Genomic DNA, 24615 nt, shown 5'->3' on the forward strand with positions numbered 1-24615 from the left:
TTAAAACACGGACCTGAGAATTACAAATCCGACGCTTAAATCACGATGCTAGGGAACCACTTACTGGCCCAAGTAGGATTCGTCGCACCGCAGGATAAATTGCCACAATTATTAGCATTTAAAGCAGCGAAAAAGACTTAGAATGTAATGCCGTACTTTTAAACGTCAATATCCAGACTTCACGAATTCCAGGAGCATAGATATACTGAAAGTAAGAATTAGGAACTAATTTTAAAAGATCTCCAGGCTTCTTACTTTTGATTTGAGCTACTTCATTAATGTGTGTTAGCAAATTCTTTGTTGATTTCCTCTTCGATGGCGTTGAGGAGATCCCAACACGAAATTACTCCTCAAATGACATTGGGTAAATTGTGAGGTGCTACTGAGGTATGAAGTGATCCAATGCTCTCTCATTCCAGTAGATTTTACTTTCGTTTCACATCATTTGTTTTCAGCAATAACATGTGATTCCGTAAGTTTCGGATGTCTTTCACTTATCTGGCAGTAAATATTGTTATGGTGCTTGGGTTTAGTTCTTGGTAACGCTACGATACATTATATATTAAAAGTAATTCATCTTAATTTTATTTACATAATCACTTGTGTTTATTAAATCATATTACTCGACAAAGTTTAGAAAGAAATAGTAACATGAGAATGGTTTACATTGTTCACGAATTATAGTCTTTGTTATGAAACCAGACACTGCAAGCTAGTAATATTACGTTAAGTGAATTTGCATAATGAGACCATTATATAACTGTTAGATAACTACTATTAAATCACCATATTAATTCCAGAATTGTATCAGCAAATGTTTGTAATGTTGTAAGAATCTTTGTATTCATCTTTTCCAGAAATTTCTTAGGTTGACAAAATTTAAATTATCCGGAAAATTGTCTTGAGATTTTAAGGATTTTTGGTCAGCAGAATGTTCTTTCTCAACTGAGTTTTCTCAAGAGTTTCCAAGTGCTGGCTGAGGCCATTGTTGTTTCGAAGTTCCTCTGAAATCAGCAATCTCATGTTTTCGGCTACATAAAATTGTTTCCTTGGAAATGGGAGAGGTAGTAGAGTCTGGGAGTTAGTAGAGTGTAAATGAGAATCGCGACGGATCAGTAAACGTAGAGAGCCGCGAACCGTACATAGACAAATATATCATGTTTTCGATATAGTATTACCTTTGAAGCGAAGAGACAGAATACTTTACTTAAGTTTGAAAAGTGCTCAGAAGTTTCGTGAACGATTCTTGTCATTAAGTATTTCGGTTGCCAAGTTTGATACTTCCAAGGACATTTTACAATAACCGAGACGGAACTTCAGAGAAGGACTCTTGACAACAGGGATGCAAGAGTACTCAAGGTATGGCATTCTATTTGGCCAAAGTTCCTTTCTTTTATCCTACACAATCTTTCAGATATTTAAACACTTCCAATCTAAGAACATATAATACTATGTTCAATAAATTGATCTGATATGAACGCAAAGCCTCTTTCTAAATTAAACATCAACCTCATTGGACACTGTTCAAATTAGTTTTAGTTTTCATTGTACACAATTTTGCCTAACTTTTATGGGCATGTTCATAAGAGAAATTTCAGATATTTCTCTAAGTTTGGTCTGGTCTTCTCTCTTTAGCTACAATCTCCATACTCATTTTGAACTAGAGAAAGCCAGGCTAACAATATAGTAACTTTGTTTCTAATTAAAGGAGACAGGCCATTAACACTACTCGGACAATTGTATTCAGCAATCACACTATCGACACTCTTTTCTTTAATTACAACACATCACATTCAGGGCCGGATTTCCATGTTTTGAGTCCATGGACCCTAACAAAATTGACGCCCCTAACCACACCAATCCCATCGCTCCCCAATACTTCTACTGTCTTGGATCCACTTCTTAAAGTATTGCTTTTACGTTTGCTATTAAATTATAATTATTACTATTACTAATTATTACTATTACTAGTTATTATTGTTCTAATTTCATAATACTCATTTTATGTAATATATTTTAATTCCTATATCAGTCCAGCATTTGGAGTAAATTCATTAAAACTTATCTGGCTTCTGCCTACATGGTGTAAAGGACGGCAACATATAAAACAATCTGAGTACTATATTATTGTACCTAAAAATTTACCAAATGACGTTTCTGAAACTTTTGTGTATCAAAACTATTTACGTCTTGCATTAACATTGGCAAAATCATTAGTAACGTCATTAAAATCAAGTTTAACAGTCAGGTCATTTTCGATGGCTAAAATAGCTAGATGAACCAGTCCCTTCTAAGAAAGAGTAGATCTGATTTTTTTTTTTTAATTCTTGACAGTGTGGAAAATGATCTTTTCACCGCACAATTAGTTGCTGGTGTACATAAAAACACTTTAAGACAAATACTTATGTTAGGATATAAGTCCTGAAGATTTTTCGATATGAGAAATCAGTTAAGTTGCGATAGTGACATTTCTTCAGCACTTTCACGGCAATTTGCGAAAGTACGAGTGTCGAGCTGCCTACTGCCGCCCTCTTCAGCAGATCCACCGTCAACTGATCAAACCACCAAAATAGCCAACTGACTTATGGCAATATTTGCTACGACTAATACCCTACAATATTATCGTAGCCGTGGCCATTATAAAAAGATGGCTTTCGCTTATTTTATTGAGTCGTTGTTGAAATATATATTTCCAATAGCTTTATCGTTTATTTAGAAAAAAATGCCGCCCCTCAAAATTTGACACCCTGGCCCTGGGCTCAAGTGGACCATGCCTAAATCCGGCCTTGATTATATTGCAGGAATCATGACATTTGTCTTTTCCACATTCTCTATACTAGTATATGGTTCATTCACGCCCAATTTGGGTTTTTATAAGAGGGTGAACCTGGATTGGAGGTTGCCATATAAGATTGAATATGAAACATTATACAATGAAAATTATGTGCAGTTGTAGGAGCAGTACACCCGAGCATTCATGCCGAGAACTAGCGCTGCTTACTAGCAATTTCATAGATAGATACTCACCGTATATTACGTACATTGCCATATTACGTTCGGTATATTTTATTTGTATTAAGAAAATCTTAAGAAATTTAATACATTTTCGTGAGCCACGGGGGGGAGGCTCGGGTCCCACACTGCCCTTCCCTTCGGGCGGCCATACATGGACAAAAGCACATGAATTAACAAAAATACTTGTATAACCTTCACCAACTCAAACAAGTAAAAAAAATGATGAGGATTTTTTAAAATGTATTATATTTTTTTCTTTCTTTTAAACTTTTTTCATAAAATAAATAGTTTGTATTCAAAAATTAAGACACTGAACTAACACGCAAGCAAGATTGGATGATGCAGTCTACCTCAGTCTAAGGAAAAGATCATCTACCTCGAAGATTCCCACCAGGCACATCCTAGTGCGGCGGCGATATTCGCGGCCGAGATGGCAGGCAAAAAATATTTGGATGAATGGTTGACTGGGCTGGATTAACTGGAGACCCGGGGCTAGAAAAAATATGTGCCTCCTGCTGACATCAAATAATACATTTCTGTGAAAGTACAATAGGGAAGTTAAGGGAATATGTTTCATTTTTTGGGTTATATTTTATTTTATGATGATGATGATAACTTCATGATTCATTTTAGATAGCTAGTTGAGAGTTTGATCAGAGTGGAGGCCCCTGTCCACTTGAAGACCCGGGGGCTATAGCCCTCCTAAGCCCTCCTTAATCTGGCTCTGATTGGCTGATCTAACAAATGATAAATGAAGGTGTCCCCTCAGCTCCACTCCTTTCTCACATTGACGATTCACTGCTTAAAGGGGGACAACAACTAATTAAGGAGGTAAATAAATCGAACAACTTCCACAATAATCCTATTTCTTTACATCTTTAGGTGTTCTCAAGAACAAATTTATTCCTTAATTATTATACTAGATTCACTAGTATAGCAAATACAAGCTAGTCTACAGAAATCACAAACAATAGCAAATAGCCTAAGAACACTGAAGCACGTTAGCGAGAAAATCAATTTGCACATAATCACTCATTCTGAAAACTATAATTTCTATGGAAAACTATAATAGAGTTGCTAACTACATAATTAAAGTCAAGTTAATTGAAGTAAATTAGGAAAATTAAATATTAATGTTACAGTCCCTATTATAAGATCAACTTTATAACTCTATTTAAGAACTACAGAACTTACAAGTAAGAAGAGCAGGATAAAGTTGATCGGATATTTTTTTCTGGTACTCTCGCAGCATGCCAAGACAAAATAAAGTATAGTAAACAAAACTCTGAAATATAAACATGAAGGGCTAAGATCAAGAAACCTTAAACAATATTTTATATATATATATATATATATATATATATATATATATATATATATATATATATATAAGAGAACATGTTTCATTGCCAATAGAGGCTTTCTATTTCAAGTGTGCCCTCGGAAAATATGTGAAACATACTTCGGCCCCACCCTTGCCGCCCTCTTACGAACGAAATCTTCCTTTTGCTTTGGGGAAAGAAATGAATGGTCTCAGCTGTGTTGTCAATTTGTCATTCAGTCGTTTGGTCTTGGCGAGTGAAAATCGTAGGATACTTAGAATGGCTAACAAGACAGTGAACAGCGAAACCTGTCAATGTGGCAACCCTGTCCACATTCAACTATTGAAAGATCTCGGCCAAAGCAACTTATCTCTCCTCTTTCCAGGAAGGTACGGGAAAATACACATCGACAGCAGCACCACCAGCGGCACACTTGAAAAACAAAAGCCCCAGTATTAACATTAATTTCACCTTTTATGGAAAATCACCAGGAATGATTCCCAAATGTAAAATGAGTTTTGCATATTCTGAAAATAGTAACATATGCCAACATATCGGACCGAGATCCAGACGTCGACATACACAATTTATATCCACACATAGCTCATGTATTAATAACCATGTTAACATGGGGCAATTTAAGATGCATACTCATAACAAAACTTAACCACTTATTTTTAGGTAGAGCGATTAATTTGTTAAGATGGATAGTTTTAATTGCATAAATAAAAATAGAGATATCAGATCAGGTAATTACCCAAACTGGTTCTGTGGCCTTATGTCAAAATCAATAACAACTGCCATATTGAATTTTGAAGTTAGCTTATGAATTGAATGAATTTGGTAACGAAGTCGAATAATAAAATTGTGTTATCAATTTGTAATCAGCATGTACTCCCCCAGATTTTGAGAGGTTGATCCTTCTTCTCTGATGGTCACTTCAAAACTCTCTCGAGTTCACTACTCTTTTTGTCCACCTACCTTTTCTTCCTAGTTTTTGGTAGCGTCATTTCTTCCGGTTACAATTACATTTCTAGAATTACCTCATAACTTGAAGTAGGAAGTGTTTCTTATTGCCTTAACACATTGCTACATAACGTAAGTTATATTTCGTATTAAAAGAATGTTTTATCTAGACATAGTTTTGAATTGTTGCGAGACTTCCTTAATTTCTTTACACGTGTGAACGACCTAACAGCACCAGATTGGGAATTGAGTTTTATTTGCATTTAAAATATGAAAGTTTACAAAATACTGATGTCAAAATTAATAAAATATTATTTGCCCTTTACCAAATCGCTTCAGTCATATTACAATAGATTTAGACAGCCCTTCTAAAGGTGTTATTTATCAGAAGTTTTAACTGTTAATGAGTAGAAATAATGAAGGTATGGCATAGTAAAGAGTTGAGAAAAATAAAACCACAGAATACAAAGAGTTTCAGATGAATTCAAATAAATTTAAACGTATTGAAGCAAGCTATAAGAAATGTTAATAATATTGCACACACACACTATAGAACAGGGATGCAAATAACCACTCGGTCACTCCCCTGGACTGTACGGGCGAGTATTTACTGTAATATCATACAGAAGGTAAGTAAATGATTTATATTGTGGGATGTAGGTTAGTAGCTTTTTTTCTTGGGCCAGTAGAAGTTGGTTGCTTATTTGCATTCCTGCTATAGAAGCTATCAAAAGGCACTGTAGGTAATGCGGTGTTGCCAACTCGCTGTGCAATGTTTATTTTCAAACAGCACTATCGGTTAAATTATTAAATATAGGAAGGTTATTATATTTTTCAAATAGTGAACAAAAATTTTTGTTTAATACATAGCAGAATAGCAAACTTTAATAATTTTTCGAGAAGATTGATTGCTACATCTTTGATCCATAGATTGTGAAATACACGAAAACAAGTAGTCTAGTAGTTTTTGACGAAAATAGTTTCAAAGAAGATATATATATATATATATATATATATATATATATATATATATATATATATATATATATATATATATATATATATATATATATATATATATATATCACTTCGGGTTAGAATATTGAGAAATTGGCACCTACAATGGTTTCTGTACTTGTGTTTACGAGTGTACTTACGCACAAAAATCGCTCACGAATTTCCTCAGTATCAGTTACGTAGCCTCCAGGTGCGTCGTTTGAGATTCCATGAGAAAGACAATACCCCTCCTTTCCCAGTTTGAGATTTATTTACAATTTAACCAATATTACAATAATACGAGGGGGGCCCAAAAATAACCGGAAATTCCTGACAAAAAGCATAAACTTCATTTTTTAAATACAGTTTTATTCACCCTCAAAGTGTTCTTCATTAGCACTAATGCACATATCCAAACGTTCACTCCATTGTTGGAAGCACCTTGCAAATACGGCCTCTTTGATTCCTTCTAATGCCGTCATGACATTGCGTTTAACTTCGTCGACATCGGCAAAACGCTTGCCTTACAAGTTCCTCTTCACCCTACCAAACAGAAAGACGTTCCCTGAAGCCAAATCTGAGGAATAGGGCGCGCGTGTGACTGCGCCCTTCACTGCACGACAGGACTCCACGCAATGATCCTTTTGCTCTTCGGTGAGAAATCTAGGCACAAATTTAGTAGCCACTCTTCGCATTCCCAAATCGTCGTGCGCTGAATGGAGCTCCATGATAACCCGGATAAGACCTCTAGTTGGTCGATTGTTCTGCGTCGAAGTTCCTGATGAGATAATGTATTTGGCGATGTTGTCCTCGATTCGTGCACTTGAAGGACGGCCGGAACGGGACTGATCTTCAATGGTCATTTTGCCAATTTTAAACCGAACAAAACATTCATACATTTGCATTTTACTGAGAGCATGTTCTTTGTAAGCTGTTTACATAATCACAATAGTTTCTGCTACATTCTTGCCGAGTAAACAAAAAAAAAACTTTACAGCCACACGTTATTCGTAAGAATCTGCCTTTTTTCGTATCTTTGCAGTGCAATACACACACACAAAGAACTGCCAGAGAAACCACACGCGTCATTGTTGGTTGGCGCCACTTGGCATATTGACTCAGGAAAGGTCCTCCCAGAGCGTTGTAGCGGCGCAGCGTCGTGCTACAAGTACACGAAGCGCAGGACTACGATTCTGGTTATTTTTAAGTTCTCCTCGTATATCAATAAAAAATGCGAAACCACTTATATCGGAGGGTTGTGCCAGAAAAAAAATCTGAAACAATCCTGCTAATATGCACTCTAGACTCAAATCCAAACAACCTATTGCTATTTAAGTAAATCAGATCAAATGAAATTATTTTTTCCTTTTTCTCGTAAAGAACGTGGTAGAGGAAACTTGCCAATGAAATGAATACAAACTGGCTTAATTAGAGTTCAGCCTTCCATTCAGCACTGAGCTTATAGGACTTACAGCTTAACGAAGGATCCAAAAATCATGAACTCTTGCCGGGACTCGAACCGGGGTCTCCCACATCAAAGACGCTTATGCTAACCATATAACGAAACGAACAAACGAAATAACTATATCGGATCGAAACACAAGTGTATAGTATATGGTGTTTACAGATTTGAGAATTTACATACAAATTGTTCACTCTTAGTTTGGAAAGTACGAATTTTAGGCTTTAACAATTTCCTCGAGGGATTAAATCTCGAACTCTGAAGGGTGTAATCCGCCTGGTCACTCTATGAAAGAAACACTGATAAGTTTCTTAGACGTCACTCTTTCTTTCTGAAGTGTTGGATTTTATTTATAAATTTTCTAAAGAAATACTCCATACTTTACCTCGTCTTTAGAATATTTTAAACTGTATATAAGTTTGCAGTTTTCTTGTTTATTATATACTTCACAATAAATCTTTCGCTTCACGAACTGTATAAAAAGGAATATGGCGATCGCCATGGTAACGGAGAGGAAATGACGATGGTACTATGTCAGTCTATTTGTCGAATTTAACCACCTTTATCCTAATTCAATAGAGTGAAATTGAATAGTGAAATGAATTGAAATCACTTTGGGTGATATGCATAAAAGCGAGATCCTACTCTTTGCTCAAGATTAATCTCAAGGTTGTATGCATAAAAAGCGAGACAACGTGACGTCATTTGAGTTTAATCTCAGGTGCGTGACTAAATGCTCGGAACTGATTAATCAAACTGTGATTTCTCACTTTTTGTATGCATAAAGTTGAGTATAATCTCCACTAGCTGAGGTTAATCTCCAAATATTGTGAACCACCTCAGTACCTAGTTCACTTGTCTCACAGTCTGTTAGACTGGGTTGAAATGGCTAAATTTATGGATGTGTAAGTACAAACTTCGAAGAGACTCTGATGTGCATGACTATAAAAGTCTATATAGATTTGAAAAACAAAATGTGCGATGAGTGACACAGCGTTTGCTTGAGAATTTACTGGAAACCAGAGGTGAGGCTCTGAATAAGGAGAAGAATTCAGAGTTTTTTGTTCTCACGTTGCACTCTCAACAATAAAAAATAAACAAAAACAAATAAATAAACAAAAACGTTAAAAAAATAGTGGCCCCGCTTAGCATAGCCGTTAACGCTCTCGCTTTCGGTGCGAGCAGTCCCGGGTTCGATTCCCGATGTAGGCACTCGGTGGAAAAAGTGGAAAAGCTTTATCAGACCAGCCATCCTGAATAAGGTTTTCCTGGTTTTTCCTCATTCACACCAAGAAAATGCCCGGGTTGTACCTAACTTCTAGGTCCCAGGCCACTTCCTTCCTTCCCTTACCCCGGATAGTGTGCTCGCCGAGGGACGCCATCCCTCATGTACGTAAGAAGCTAAATGGCCTTCAATGCCGAAAGCTCAAAAATGTAAAATCCTAAATCCTAAATGTTAAAAAAATAAATATAATAAATAAATATGGCGATGTACGGAGGAACCAGTTCTTGTTCTTTAGTAATTCATAGTAGACTCCATTTTAGGGTCTCTGGTGCCCCGTCCACTTCCGGTTTCAACATGCTCGCTCTAATACTCGCTATGTGTGATTACATGTAACCTTTTCATGAGGAACAAGATTGCACTTGATCATATTTTTTTCTATTTCTTATAATTTGTGAGCTAACTGATTTTTTTTTCTGCTTATTTTAAAACTTTGATTCCCATTCTTTAATTTCTTCTATAAGTTTTCGGGAAACCAAAATTGCAATTTCTTTTCCAAAATCCGCGGAAACCCCAAACACTGTTGCATGAGATAGGGGCACGATGCCTCAGTGGTGCCCTCCACGCTGGTCTAGTGGCTAGCACGTGCGCCTTTGGTGTACGGGGTCCCGGGTTCGATTACCCTACGAGAGAGCCTTTGAAATTTTAACTGTCCTCGATGTTTCTGTGTTCGTGTCTCTGTTCTTAAGAAAGTTACTGGAAAAGTGTAGAGTGAACAGAGAAAAGTGTAGAGTGTAGAGAAAAGTGTACAGTGAAGTAAAAAAATATAGTAAAATAAGGAAATTACGTTACTGCTACTTGTTCGGTGAATCAGTTAACTTTTAAAAAGTGGTAGAGCGCTTACCTTTAGTGAGTGAGATCCTTGGTTCGATCCCCGAACAAGTGAGATTGTGGTAGACAACATAGTGTTCTTGGATTTTCTAGGGCTATTTCCATTTCCTTCCACTTTCTCATTCCACTAATTCTTTCATAACAATTCATTTGCTTTAATCATAGTCTCCCTTAGTCTAAATGGTATAATAGTGAGACGTTAAACTGTAAGATTTTTTTTTTTTTTTTTTTTTTTTTTTTTTTTTTTTTTTTTTTTTTACTGTTGCATGAGTTAACACTTCCGTTTTGTTTCCCTATCACAAATGCAAAAGTGTTCCCAAATAGGGATGCGCACGAGACAACATTTGTAACTGTCTCGTCTCGAAAATGTGCTGTAAAACAGATGTCTCGACTCGAAAAATGTATATTTTTCTATTCGAAGAGTCGTGTCTCGACTCGAATTTTGTCAGGAAAATCCTGTCTCGACTCGTCTCGTGCGCATCCCTATTCCCAAATTGGTTCCTCAAAATTGAAACAAGAGTTATGGCCGTATAATGCAAACAACTTGGTCGTCAGTGTTTTATATGCTGGAATATTCAAACGAAAGTAGTCGTACTATAATCAATCTAATCCAGTTGTTCTCAAAGTGGGGTCCGTGGACCCGTGGGGGGTTCGTGGGACCTAGCCAGATCCGCGATGCCTAAAAAGTGAAATGTGTTTTAGTAAAATAGAACTCACAGCTGTTATGCAAGAAGTATTTTTTCAGTTACTTAAAAAAAAGCAATTAGAAATTATTCCTACATTTGTAGATTTAAATGTTGTCCTACTTCACTAAATTTCTGTCCTGAAGCTGGTCAACCGTTATGTAGGACTACTTCAAGTGAGAGAAATTCCTTCTTTGTTAGGGCACTTTCTGAAAAGCAGTAATACATTAACTGTACGATGCCTAGGAATTTAATGGATTTCATCTTCAAGTGGCGGAAAGTTACCACCATATCATCAATTTCAGATTTTTAAAAAAGAAAAAGAAGTAAATGTTTGTCATTCCTATGCTTATAAACATCAAACCTTCCACCAATCCTGGGATTTCTTTTAAAAAAAAGAAAAAAAGAAAAGATGAGAAACTCCTCCCAAAATATGTACCTAGATCCGCCACTGCGAGTAACGTTTGACTCAAATTTATTTGCGTGTGCGCTTTGAGTATGAAGAATTGTCTAAAAAGGCATTGCAACATTTGATGCCTTTCCTTTCCACTTACTTATGTGAGCAGATATTTGCAGTATTGAAACTTGAAAGCGAAACCGTCTTAGTGTGGAATCGGACCTAAGATTGATGGTGACAAAAATTGTTCCCTAGTTCAATGCAGTTATGGAAAAACACAAAGATTTTCATTCCTCACGTTAGTGACCCCCTAATTTGCGAAAGTTGTTTCTCAAGTGGATTTCCTTTTCAAAAATCAATTTCGGTCTTGAAAGTTGCTAAATTTTGAATTGAAATTTCGTTCACTAGGAAACAATCATGTTCTTTAGAATAAATTACTTATTGCATTATATTTCTTGATCTTTTTGTTGCCGGTCGTAATTCTAATTAGTATGTTTTTAACACAATTTGAAATTTTAGATAGTATTGCAAGGGAGTCCGCAGATGTGAATGAACAGTGATCCGCGCTATCGGGAAGTTTGAGAACCACTACTGATCTAACCCAACAGAAGAAAAAATCGTGCTTTTGTGCTGGATAAATAACGCTACTGATTTTAATTTTACTGACATATTTTCACTTGCTGTACATCTGTGAATTCCTGATTTAAAAAAGGGAACGAAATAAACATGGTTTTCATTACATCATTTCTGTATGAAACGTCATCAAAGCCAAGTTTACATGAGACGGAACTGCCTATCACAGTGAGAACAATCTCATTCCTATTCGTTCTTTTTATGTTTACGAATTACGAGTAAGAACTCACTTGTAGATTAATCTCGTTCAAGAGGTGAGATTATACTCACTAGTACTTAGTCATCTTTATGCATATCAATCACCCAATATTTGATTTCCGCTACTTAATTCGCCAGACTCGGTTTGGTGCCATTTTTGCAGCAGGTTCTGAACGCAGCGTTTGACAAGTGGTTCCTAGGTTTCGGGCAATGAAAGCCTCTTGTGTGTTCTTAATTGAATCATCCCGTATATAGAATATCATTTGCTAGTCTTTGCATTACTAAGTCGGGATGGTTTTATGTGGGCCACCCTGTACTTCGCTGTATAAGAATAACTTATCATTATATTTTTATATGTGCAGTTATTTGTCGGAATTTGCAGTAAGCTTTACCGGTACATCAAATTTACAAAGAGAAAGTTCTACATATATGATTTTTTATGCTCTGAATGAGATCTGGAAATTCAAAATGAGCTAAATACCAAGGTTGCAGAGATTATGGTATCTAAATAATCTATGGATCAGCAGAAATGTATATCTAAAAGATATAATATGTATTCACTCCTGCTATTAATATGTATGTTTAAACCTCTAAAACGTTCTTACCAAAATGAAAAAAAAAGAAAAGAAAAAGAGAACAGATTTTTGGTATAAAATGCTCACTGAGGTTTTCCAGCTCTCAAATATTCTCACAAAATTTAAGTTTCACTAGATATCTACTTCTGGATCTATATACTTACAAGGCTGGTATAACAATAGCAATGTGTGTTTGAACAAATTTTTTTGCCTTAGGTCTGAAAAGTAAATAAAGCATTTTAAATCATTTTAAATGAAAACATTACAGGTAGCATTCACTTATTTCTACAGTATAGAATGTCTATTACAAGAACTAGAATAAAAGTCCATAAAACACAGTGTATTCTACGTCTACAAACACCTTGTTTTTAAAACATGATGGATTCGTTGGTTGGAATTCAGTGTCCTTTCTCAGCACAGAGGCTATATAAGACGTGGACATATAGTTCAAGATGTAATCTGAACCATAGTAAATTTGAGCGCTTCCCACCACGAACAAGTGGCGGACTTAGGCCAGGGCCGGGGGGCCGTAGGTCCCCCAGTTCTTTCAGTAACAAAATAATTTAAGCTATTATTTATATATTTTTGAAAGTTTATATATAACTATCATAGTCTGGATACTGGCTGGTCCCCCAGTTTTTACCTTTAGATCCGCCACTACCAGGAACCCTGTTCACTGAAGATGAGCGTGCTATCCACTAGACAAGCGGGGATGGCAACACATGATTGAAAAGCTATACAAGCTTACTAGAATATTCGCACTGGCAGCATTGTTTCCATATCAGTGATGTTATTTTCTAGTTCTCAATAAAATGGCGTTCACAGTGCAGGAAACTACTATTTGTTTGGCTGTATTTAACTGTCTGGTAGTTTTCCGCAGGTAGATCAAAGTGACTTGACAGTCAAAGCATGGTAGAAGGAAATGGTAGAATCAAGTTCGTTGGAGAAACCAAACGAAAGAATTATTAGCACAGGACATGTGAAAAGCACTCGTGAGACATTTAGGGCCGTATGCAGAGTCAATTTGACCCGTGATTAGAGCCATACTAAAGAGTTCGACTAACACAAGGTTCCTGTAATAGTCAGGCCTTTAGTATGACGCTAATCATACCTCAAAACGACTCTGCATAAGGCGGTTAGTCTTAATCAGGAGTAAAAGTGGATCTGAAAAGGTAGGGAGACGGTAGGTAGCCGCATGACGTCATGCGGTTCCCCTGTCTATCTTGGCCCATTGTAATTTTTTAGGAACTGGGAGGACATCGTACCAAGGATGTTATAAAATAGAGGATCTGCCCATACGTATCTTCATCCTATGAACTCAGTGAAGTCAAAAAAACAACTAGGCATCGTCTGACCTGGCACGTCTGATTGGCTACTCTCGTTTCCGCCATGATTGTTGGCTCGAAACATTGCGATCTTAGTGGCTCAGAGCGGGCAGAGTAGGTGTGGCGAAACTGTGACGTATGGCTTCACGATTTTGTTGTATGGGCATATCCTCTATTTTATAACATCCTTGCATCGTACATAGTTTTTGGAGGTGGGAGACGGCATCCCCCGCATTCCCTCTCATTTTTACCCCTGGTCTTAATCAAATAAGTCTAAATGTTCCGCGAATGCTTAAGTAAGATTAAGAATCAACATTGCAGGATGTTCTTCATTAAAAAAAAAAAAAAAAAAAGAATCTGCCGACAAAAATTAACTGCTATAACAATTTAAATTTGATGACCAGCCTCAAAACATCAGTTCGCTTTCGGCATATTAGCACTCGGGTAATACAGTGAAATCTGTCAGTCACGGACAGCGATAAGACATAATTATTTCTTCGTAAATCAGAGGCGTCCATTACAAACAAGTGACAGAAATTTTGATTATTCAGAGCTCATGTGGTAGTTGTATACCGCTTAACCGAATTGTGTACTCGCTCGCACCTGTTACTCTCCCACCCTACCGTCCATCATCCCCCTCACTCCCAAAACCAAGTTTCCCACAGTAGTCGCCGCACTGAGCCACCACTGGCGGAATATTGCTTCTAATGGGGCCTTCATAAGGCGCTGCTGACCGGCCAAGCCGCCAGTCGCTGTGTTTCAACAATCAGCACACTTCTTTTTATGAATAAATTTACTGTACAGTACTTCTTTTTGGCAAATAAACATGTACAGTTCGATTATCCGAACAAACCAGTTTTCCGAACACCCATGTCCCCAAATTACTTCGGATAATCGACGCTCTACTGTAGTTGTCTTCCGCGAAATGCTCCGGATACAAGTTTCTGATGCAAATTTGCTTGTAAAGCTTTGATCAGCTGACAGTGCCAATGATTAAATATTTGTTTTTAAACTGCTGAAAGTATTTTCTGTAATAAATATGTATGAACTGAGAATAATTCCTGTCCTCTAGGAAGGGGTTTCTAAATCATTTCAGGTAAAACAAATGTTTCCGTGTCCTTAAAACGGAAAATTTCTCCCATAATAATACATGTATGTATTTTTGTGTGGACAAAAAAGTTTGTTTTTATTATGGAATACCCTTTGTTGAGATATATATATAGCACCTTTTCGACAAAAGTGACGCAAGTAAAAAAAAAAAAAAAAAAAACCAAGGTCCAAGCTGGTACCTCTCATGAGAGAAGTAACATAACGCGAAATTCGACATTTTTGTTTTAATACACTCAGTTTTTGGATAATTTTAAAGTTATTGTTACACTTTTGCACATACAAGAAGAAACCATTATGATTATAAAGTAACTTAAAAATAAGTTACCAGTTATTGTCATTTTTCTCGCGAGAGATACGAGCTTGGACTTTAACGTTTTATGACTTGTGTCACTTTTGTGGAAAAGGTCCGATATATATATTTTAAGAGATGCTTCACTGTATTGGGTTTCCAATATATTGATTTGAATGCAGACCTGTTTTATTTCAGAAATATCATAGAATTAGTATTTTTAAATCACGATTTCGTGCTATAATGATATTTTTTTTTTTTTTTTTTTTTTTTTTTTTTTTTTTTTTTGTTAACGAACAATCTTATATATGTTCTTCCAAATTTTATTAACTAAAACTATGCTTTCCAATATAAGATATAAATCAGTCATATGGAAATCAGCTTAATAGCAATTACAGTTATATCGTCAAGAAGGTCGCTTTCAGAAAGTAAAATGAAGTTTCTAGTATAACGTCCTATGATTATGCTTGTAGGTTAAGGGAGATGAAGCTGAAAATAAAAGACATGGTAGAATGAAGGAAGTAGAAGGAAACGGGAGAACCCCGAGAAAACCCATGCACATCGTGTATGTCCACCACAAAGCCCACTTGGCTCAAGCTGGGATCGAACTTGGGATTCCACGCACCACGTCGATTTTAGAATATTTTTTTTAATTAAGAGTGATTGTTCTCTCTTACACTTGGTTTGTGGGTGCCAGCAGTAGCGTAGCCAGGATGTGTGTTTGGGGGGGCACAGGGGCGGATCCAGGGGGGTGATCGGGGCGATCGTTCCCCCCAGAAGAGGAAGCTTTCTTATTTTATATATATAAATAAAGCCCATCCCAAAGTTTGGAGCCATTAAAAGTAGTAGTATGACAACCCACCGCCCCCCCCCAGAAGTCGTTCCTGGGTCCGCCCCTGGGGAAGCAAGTGCTGTTATAGGTACATATAGAAAAATTACTATATGCTGTTATAAGTACATATAGAAGATGAACTAAAAATATAGGCATTTTAATCAAAAAAGCAACAACTAAAGCAAAATACCATATATAATATGTAATCCCTAAATCTATCACACTTCTAAACAAAAAAATATATACATGTAAAAATATATTTAAAAAAAATACAAACATCAAAGTACCAAAGTACATTGTCGGACCTCTTTGGGTGCCCGGCCTCTCTGGGCCCCCTTCCCTACGCCACTGGGTGCCAGTGACAGGTTTACTTCTATAAATATTTCAGTAAAGTCATTCAGAAAATTCTCATGACCATTAGTTTCATGGTTTCTCATTAAGTAATTTCAGCATTTTGAGTACAAAGAATAAAAATACATGTTACCAATGTAAGAAATTGTTTGTTTAGGACAATCTCCTAAGCAATATCTATTGCTTTACAATACATGTTGTCACAAAAATACGCAAAGATTTTTTTTTTTTTTTTTTTTTGAAAATGCACATAGCCGTTCCTTGTCCGAATAAATTTCATACACCTGTATTAACGTTTTCAAATCGATATTATTGGCCCCCTCCAACAACGTTATTTTATCGTTAACTTTAGTGGTGTTCTCTCTTATAGGTAACATCATGATAATACCGCTTAAAGTGTTACAGAGACTGATAGCGTTATTTAGTTGTTTTTAGATACTTGATACATTGTGATAAGGATAATAATTAACGTTTATAATTATCTACCCTTCCTGAAAACAATACCTAGCCCCAATGAATGAAATTTTCATTTATCGCAAATATATCTTTATTTCGAAAATCATTATCATCGCCAGGAATACTTCACATTAGACTAATGGTTATTCTTCATGTGAACTATATAGGGCCTACGCGTAATTTTTAAAAAGTTATAAAAAAAATATGGTTCCCTGCTAAATGTCAATTAACAGGTTAATAGCATAACCTACATAAAGAAATATTTATTACTAATAGACAATGCTGTTTACTTGGAAATAGGCCTAATATTCAATACTTACACAAAAAATATTGCCGCTGTAATTCCAATTGTAATCAGCAGTTGAACTGTTAGAATTGCGTATACTTTCCGTATGAATCCAGCTCTGATACTCTTGTCGCTAAACGCCTCCGTAAAAGGAGAATCACGAGTGGTCTGAAAGACAACGTGTTCAATTAATGAGAGATCAGCAGGAATGTGAAATACTCGAACAGCTTCTTTAAAAGGTAAGTAAAATTTACTATACTGTACCTTGGATACTTCGAGCTGTCAACCTGTTATTCTTGTAAGTTTGTTGAAAGTTAAGGTCCCTTTTCTGCACTGAGTTGAATGATATGTGAACCTATAGTTTAAAGTGTATATCGAACCACGTTAATGTGTTCATTTATTTAGTACTCTTCCATAGGGAATAAAACCCGAACCACGTTCACCAAAGGTGCACATGCCGTCCATTAGACAACTGGAGAGGATATGGTTATTAATCAGAGGAGGCTCTAAAGGGAAGTCACATTGGGTACAAATTGAATTTATAGCTACAAGCTAAGGAAAAATCTTAAAACATAAACTTCACAGCTACAAGCTAAGTAGATAAAGCTTAAAACAAACTTTATAGCTACAAGCTAAGAAAAAACTTAAAACATAAACTTTACAGCTATAAGCTAAGGGGATAAAGCTTAAAACTTAAACTTTATAGTTACAATCTAAGGGGAAAAAAAAGCTTAAAACTTAAACTTTACAAGCTAAAATGAAAAGCTTAAAGCTTGTACTTTATACGCGTTACTTTATACGTAGTCGACGACTGCCTAGCTAAATAGTCTTAAAATCTCGACAATTGTGTTTAAAATAGATAAGAGAGTTTGCTTATTGAAAGAACTGCTTTAATTGTAATGTGGCGCATCAGAAGGATTATCATCTTTGTTATGCAGACCTGGAAGACCACCATCTTGCCAAAATTTCTTATGTACGTTTCGAGTAGCCATGAACCGATGCTAGCTATTAAGAATAGGCAGTTCTAAACAGAAAATGGAACTTAAGACAAATTCTGAAATGTTGTGGAACTTTTTTCTCTGTCTAATTGGAAGCATTTGGTCCATGTTGTCAATTCGCTTTGGAAATGTAATTGTTAAATCAAGGCCATCTCAGAAATAGACAGCTCTCGTAATTGTAATTTGAAAACATACTCCCTGTGAAAAACTACAATAAATACAGGGACTGCGGTGGCTTAATAGTAGAACTTTCACCTCTAGTGAACAAGGTCTCCGGTTCAAATCCAGCTCGCGCCAAGTGGACTTTGTGGTGAACATACACCGCGCACATGTTTTTCTCAGGGTTCTCCCGTTTCTTCCCATTTCCTTCATTTCATCTTTCATTAATTTTCATCATTACTGGCTCCCTTAGCCCTCCATGGCATAATCGTGGGACGTTAAATTGAAAGATAATGTTAATTTTTACAATCAATAAACAGAATTTTGATGGAACGTACGCCATCATCGAGTGGTATAATGGTTTGTAAATTCGCATACGATTATGCAAATAAACTAAATTACAAGTATCCAGAAGCATGGGACGTAAACAAAACTGCAGGAAGAGATTGGATGGACGGCCTTTTGAATCCCTATGCAACTTTCACATTACAGAAACCTAAGAACACGAATCTGTCCAGCTTTGCCCTATTTTACAGGGCCAATGTGCAAGAAATGTTTGAAAGTTATGATAAAGCATTTTAAGATGGAAATGTTACTCCTCATAGAAGTTGCAATGTTGACAAAACGGAGGTTGCGATATTTGCGTAGTCTTCAAAGTTCGTTGCAGAACTTGATGCGGAGCAAACTAGACTGGTAGTCAATCTCTGCTGAAATGGGAACTATAATAAGTTTCTACGTTATGCAACGTAGAGAAGAGGCAAGCGATGATACAGAGCCTGTAGTCGACAATATCGTGTTATTTAGTTTCAAGACTAAATCTGTGGTTTATATAGTAGTATGTCCATGAAAGAAGCGACTTAAGTTAGAGACATTCATTTTATACGTCAAGTTTAGGACGAGCAAGATAACGTTTCCAGAGAATATAGACTAGAAAGAAATAGAAAAGTATTAGATTAAGTCAAGTTACCGAACCTAATAGTGCAAGTTGAACAGCCTCAACAGAAACGGTTAAATATTTTTATTTCGATTTGGTTCCTTCAAAGGGAGTAAAATGTAAAGCACTGATCATAATGAAGAGTCAACCTTTCTGTTTTAATATGCCTTTGTGACCAAAAGGCGACTGTTCAAATGTGCACTATGACTGTATAAACTCGCTCATATTTTATTTTTTGTCTTTTATGTTCAGACAACTGATGTAACCTTCTGACAAGAAGTATTTATTGTTACAAAAAAAAAATGTGATTCCTGCCATAACTCTGTATGAAACAAGTGATTAAATATCAATAAAAGATCATGAAAGGAAAAGTATTCAATTGTGATCCCTATTTCCCACACTATATTCGATGTCCTGTTGTGTCTAAAGGGTCTCCAGCACTATATAGAAAATATTTTAAATTATCTTACCTTTATGCAGAACGAGAATTCCTGTTCTGACTAATTTTTCGATATATAGTATTCTGTGCAGAAACACATTTTTCTACGGAATTTTTCTTTAGTAATTCTAACAGATACCGGTACTGTAAGAAGAATAACTATTTCTTCAAGCTTTTTCATAAATTTTAGACGTTATTCTACTTGATCTTCTCGGGAAAGTAACTAGGTTACAGTTCTGTTATTAGCAGTGTTATACACATCTACTTTAGTAAAGATTAATGTGATTTAAATACCTGTAGGGACATGGAAAATTAGTTTACTCAGTTGCAGGAAAGCCGTTTGACATTGTAACTGAAACGAACATAAAACAAACTTACTTCGGCCTAATATCAAGTCATTTCACAACAAAATTTTATTCGGGCTTCCAGCCGTTTAAGTATATCCAGCATACTAAGGCTTGCAGTACTTAAAAGGTACCGCAGTTGACATCCTGAAGACATGTTTGGCCAAGTATCAAACAAACAATGCAAGAGGATTCATAAGGAAACTTCTCTGCAAAAAAGAGCCTTTGTCTCTACATCACCACTCCCTTTTCGGCAACACCTGATCAGGTGATTTGTCTTCTGTACTTGATTCTTACTACATGCAATACGTCAAATATACTTATATTGTCAATGTAAATACTAGCAATATTAAATAACCCATATCATTAATATAGTCAATACTATTTAAAACCAGAGCTTATCATCACTGTTCTAAATGTAAACAGTATGCAACCGCATCTACGTTAGCCACCAAATCTATTACGCGTGATTCCAGCCTTCTACCTTCAAAAGTGTCAAACTGAAACAAAATCTTGTAAGTGCCTTTCTTTCCTCGATTATCTGACCTTTGGATTTGATTAGAACTCTACAAAAGCGTACAAGTATTTCACTATATGATATTGATATTTTGTATTGCTGCTATTTACAGAAGACAAGTGATGAGGAAAACTGAGTTGTGATGTAAAAAACCAAGACTCTTTCTTAAGGACCGCCTTATGCATCCCATTGTATTGTTTACTTAATATAGGACCCAAACATATCTTGAATATGAAAACTGCAGTACCTTTCAAGTATTGCTAGCCTTAGTATGCTGAAAATAAATTACTGGAAATGTGAATGAATTTTTGTTGCGAAATGACTTGATATTAGACCGAAGTAAGTTTGTTTCGTGTTCGTTTCAATTACAAAGTTAAACGGATTTCTTACAACTGAGTCAATTAATTTTCCATTTCTCTGCTGGTATTTAAAAAATACATCAATCTTTACTAAAGTAGATGTGAATAACACTGCTAAAGAGAACTGTGTCCTAGTCATTTTTCCGAGAACAACAAGTAGAATAACATCTAAATTTATGATGAAACTTGAAGATGTAATTATCCTTCTTACAGAATCTGTTAGAATTACTTAACAGATTATTTCGAATCCAGGACAAAATCCAAGAGGACAAAACCCAAAGAAAATTCTGATAAAACGGACAAAATTTAGGGGATAGAATCATAGGCGCAGCCTAAGAAAAGAATTATTATTTTTTTCTTCAACTATAATGCATCTAAAATGTTATCTGTAGTTCTTCACTTTAAACAACACTCAAAATAAAAGGGTGTTATATACTACCTCATAAGGATGAAAATTCTTTTAAAAAATAACATCAAACTTACTTTTCGTAATTAAAGTGAATGGTCTTACAGTAATATGCTAAATGAATTAAATGTATAATAAATAGGAGTACCCAGAACTTTTCATATGTATGTAGGTATGTATGTATGTATGTATGCATGTATTGTGTGTGTGTGTGTGTGTGTGTGTGTGTGTGTGTGTGTGTGTGTGTGTGTGTGTGTGTGTGTGTGTGTGTGTGTGTGTGTGTGTGTGTGTGTGTGTGTGTGTGGTGAAAGCAATTAAAGCTAAGCTGTCCTTTTAGTGTAATATTTTTATGTTTTTATTCGGTTTTCAGTATTTATAAAAAGAGAAAGTTATTTGAGTAAATTAAAAAATTACAGATAGCGGTTTAGATATATGACAATTGAAGGGAAAAAATAACCATTTAGGGTGTGCACTGGTACATCCAATATATACTCCTATGGTTCGGTCCCTTGGATTTTGTTCGTCTCGTCAGAATTTTCCTTGGATTTTGACCACTTGGGTCCGCGCCCTCGTTATTAAGCCATTATGTACATAAGTTATGATCCAGGAGTTAAGCATTTCGGTGCTGCATTTTCCTTTAAAAAATCCCTTCTCGCATAAAATCTCTGTCTGCAAAGATTAGGCATAACGGGAATTCCTGTTCTGTCTAAAGATAATCATTGAAAATATTTTCTACAAAGTGCTGGAGGGCCTTTAGGCAGAACGGGAATGAATTCTACATTTACATTAATCAAAACCTTCGTGAATTTTCGGTTACTTTTTTGTCTCATTATACGTAGATTTGATTTTATTATTGTCCAGAAACGATACGAAGGAACAAAATTACTAAGGTTAAAGCACTTGTATTTATTAATCAGAAGAGAAGAACAACATACAAGAAAATAATACCACGTATGTATATAATCGAAACCGTAAAATATTATTTTCTTTCACTTTTTTTAATTAACACAACTTGCAATGCGAGACATTATGTTGATGCGGATGGAATGTCCAGACATCTGGTAGGAAATTTGAAGTAAGGTAAAGTAATTGAATGTTACAGACTCTGTACGTATCCAGCTAACAGCGTGGGGTTACTCAGACAGTCGGTAGGTACTCGTTGTTGAAAATACACCATGGAGAACACACAATTGCGAATACTTTTTTTCTTTACAAATTCAAATTGAAGCATTCTGCACAGCAAGCCGAAAAATATTAATAGTGCATTTAGACCAGGAATGCGGAACGAACGTACCGTTCGTCGTGAGTTTGTCACATTGTGTTCCGGTAACACCACATTGCAAAATGAGAACTAGGTGCCGATTAGCATCATATTCGGGTGAGCTCCTCAGGAACACCATGATATCATACTCACTCAAAATCGTTCGTGCCCTTGCGAACGACTTAGGCATACAGGGTTTGTCCGGGAAGTAATAGGACTGATTTTATTCCGCCACGACTGTACTTCGGAGCGTGCGCGCACCGACTGGATCCGGTAGAGGGCGTTCCTAGCTAACGAACGAGCGGCTGGTCAATTGTCTCCGAGCACACGGAGAGTCAGGACAGGCTTTTTCGCGCGATGTGTTTCTGTGAGTGGTGCAAGCCGAAAATGCACAGTTCGTTAGAGCAGAGGTACGCGATTAAATTCTGTGTTAAACTCGGTAAATCTGCGACAGAGACGTTTGATATGATCAAGCAGGCTTACCCAGATGATGCTTTAGCAACAAGTGGTGTGTTTCGGTGGCACAAGGCCTTTTCGGAGGGCCGGGAAGAGGTCGCCGATGAAGACCGTGCTGGAAGACCTTCGACTTCGACAAACACCGACAATGTGAGTCGTGTGCGCGAAGTTTTGAACTCAGACCGTCGACTAAGTATTCGTTTAATTGCCCAGATGTTAAATTTACCAAAAACTGTGGTTCATGAAATTGTGACGGAGCATTTGAACATGCGCAAGGTGTGCGCGAAGATTGTCCCAAATGCTCTCACTGATGACCAGAAATTTGCGGCGAGTGGAATTGTGCCATAAAAATTTGAACATGTGTGAAAGGACCTCCAATTTTTGAATAACGTAATCACAGGTGACGAATCATGAATCTTTGAGTATGATCCCGAGACAAAGAGGCAATCTTCCGAGTGGCACAGGCCGGCGTCTCCTCGCCCAAAAAGGGAAGAATGAGCAAATCCAAAGTGAAAACGATGCTCATTGACTTTTTTGACATCAAAGGCATCGTCCACCATGAATTTGTTCCTCCTGGACAAACCGTCAACGCCAAATTTTACGTGGAAGTGCTCAAAAGACTCAAACGAAAGGTCAATCGGGTCCGACCAGACATCGGAGCCGACTGGAAGCTGCACCATGACAACGCCGAGGCTCACACCGCCTTTCTTGTGAACAGCTACCTGACCAAGGCCGGCATCCCAACGCTTCCGCAGCCGCCCTACAGCCCAGATGTGGCCTGCCGGACTTCTTTTTGTTTCCTCGCCTGAAACGCCCGATGAAAGGCAAGCATTTTGAGACGACAGAGGGGATCGAAGCAGCTTGCATCGCGGCTCTCAAGGCTATTCCGGAGAATGACTTCCGTGACGCCTTCAATGCTTGGAAATCGCGCTGGCAGCGCTGCATCGACGCAGAAGGAGCCTATTTTGAAAGGTTTTAAAGAATTGTAACGATTGGCTCAATAATTTGTTTTAAATCGACTCAGTCCTATTACTTTCCGGACCAACCCTGTACACTATGCCATCGTCGCTTGACGGCTCCGTGCAATCGGTAAGATGAAAAGTTATACTCATAGGTACCATATAAGTAAACAGCGGACAACACGATCACCGTCTGAATGTGCAGCTCTCTGAGTGTAGAGAACAATAGAGAAATTTCGTGCATTAGTTTACCTCTTCATATGCAAAATGAATATAGTATGATAATCTTAAACAGTCAGGATAATGAATAGATCGTGATCAACGTTCAAAGCAGTTTCCTAAACCTAGGGTGATCATAAAGTTTACAGCAGAAAACGGGACAGATTCCACCTTTTTAAAAATCATGTGAATTAAGAACTAGGTCAGTGCTTAAATTAGTTCCTGTGTACCTTAGCAATACCTAATACATTTATATTGTAATATAACATAATGTACAGTATATAAACTATGAAATATATCCTCAGAAGAAAAAATCCTTCTGTAGACAAAACACTTCCGTTTTATTGACTTTTGCAGTGTTGCCAAGCTGCCAGTATCGCTCACCATTCCCTAAGAAATTTGGCGTTAAAAAATTTCGCGTTCCTCTACCTACATAATATTTACTTACAATTGCTATTTTAAATATATAAAATTGAATATGAAAATGGGCTATAAAATGGTTAGAAGTGGAAAGAATTTGGCTAGGATTGCAAATGGTGCTAAATTAGCATTCAG

At 36.6% G+C, this 24615-nt stretch overlaps 1 protein-coding gene across 1 annotated transcript in view; it reads right to left on the reverse strand.

The window, feature by feature from the left end:
- Positions 1–24615, reverse strand: part of LOC145679885 (protein lifeguard 3-like) — an 85264-nt gene that overhangs the window by 36487 nt on the left and 24162 nt on the right. Inside the window, exons 2-4 of the mRNA XM_081750401.1 lie at positions 17044–17177; positions 12525–12578; positions 4210–4300 (exon numbers count right to left, since the gene is read on the reverse strand). Coding sequence (XP_081606527.1) covers positions 4210–4300; positions 12525–12578; positions 17044–17177 — 279 coding nt within the window. The remainder of the gene's footprint in view (positions 1–4209; positions 4301–12524; positions 12579–17043; positions 17178–24615) is intronic.

The sequence above is a fragment of the Thermobia domestica genome, chromosome 2 (assembly GCF_964235325.1).
Source record: "Thermobia domestica chromosome 2, izTheDome1.hap1.1, whole genome shotgun sequence".
NCBI classification, from domain to species: domain Eukaryota; kingdom Metazoa; phylum Arthropoda; class Insecta; order Zygentoma; family Lepismatidae; genus Thermobia; species Thermobia domestica.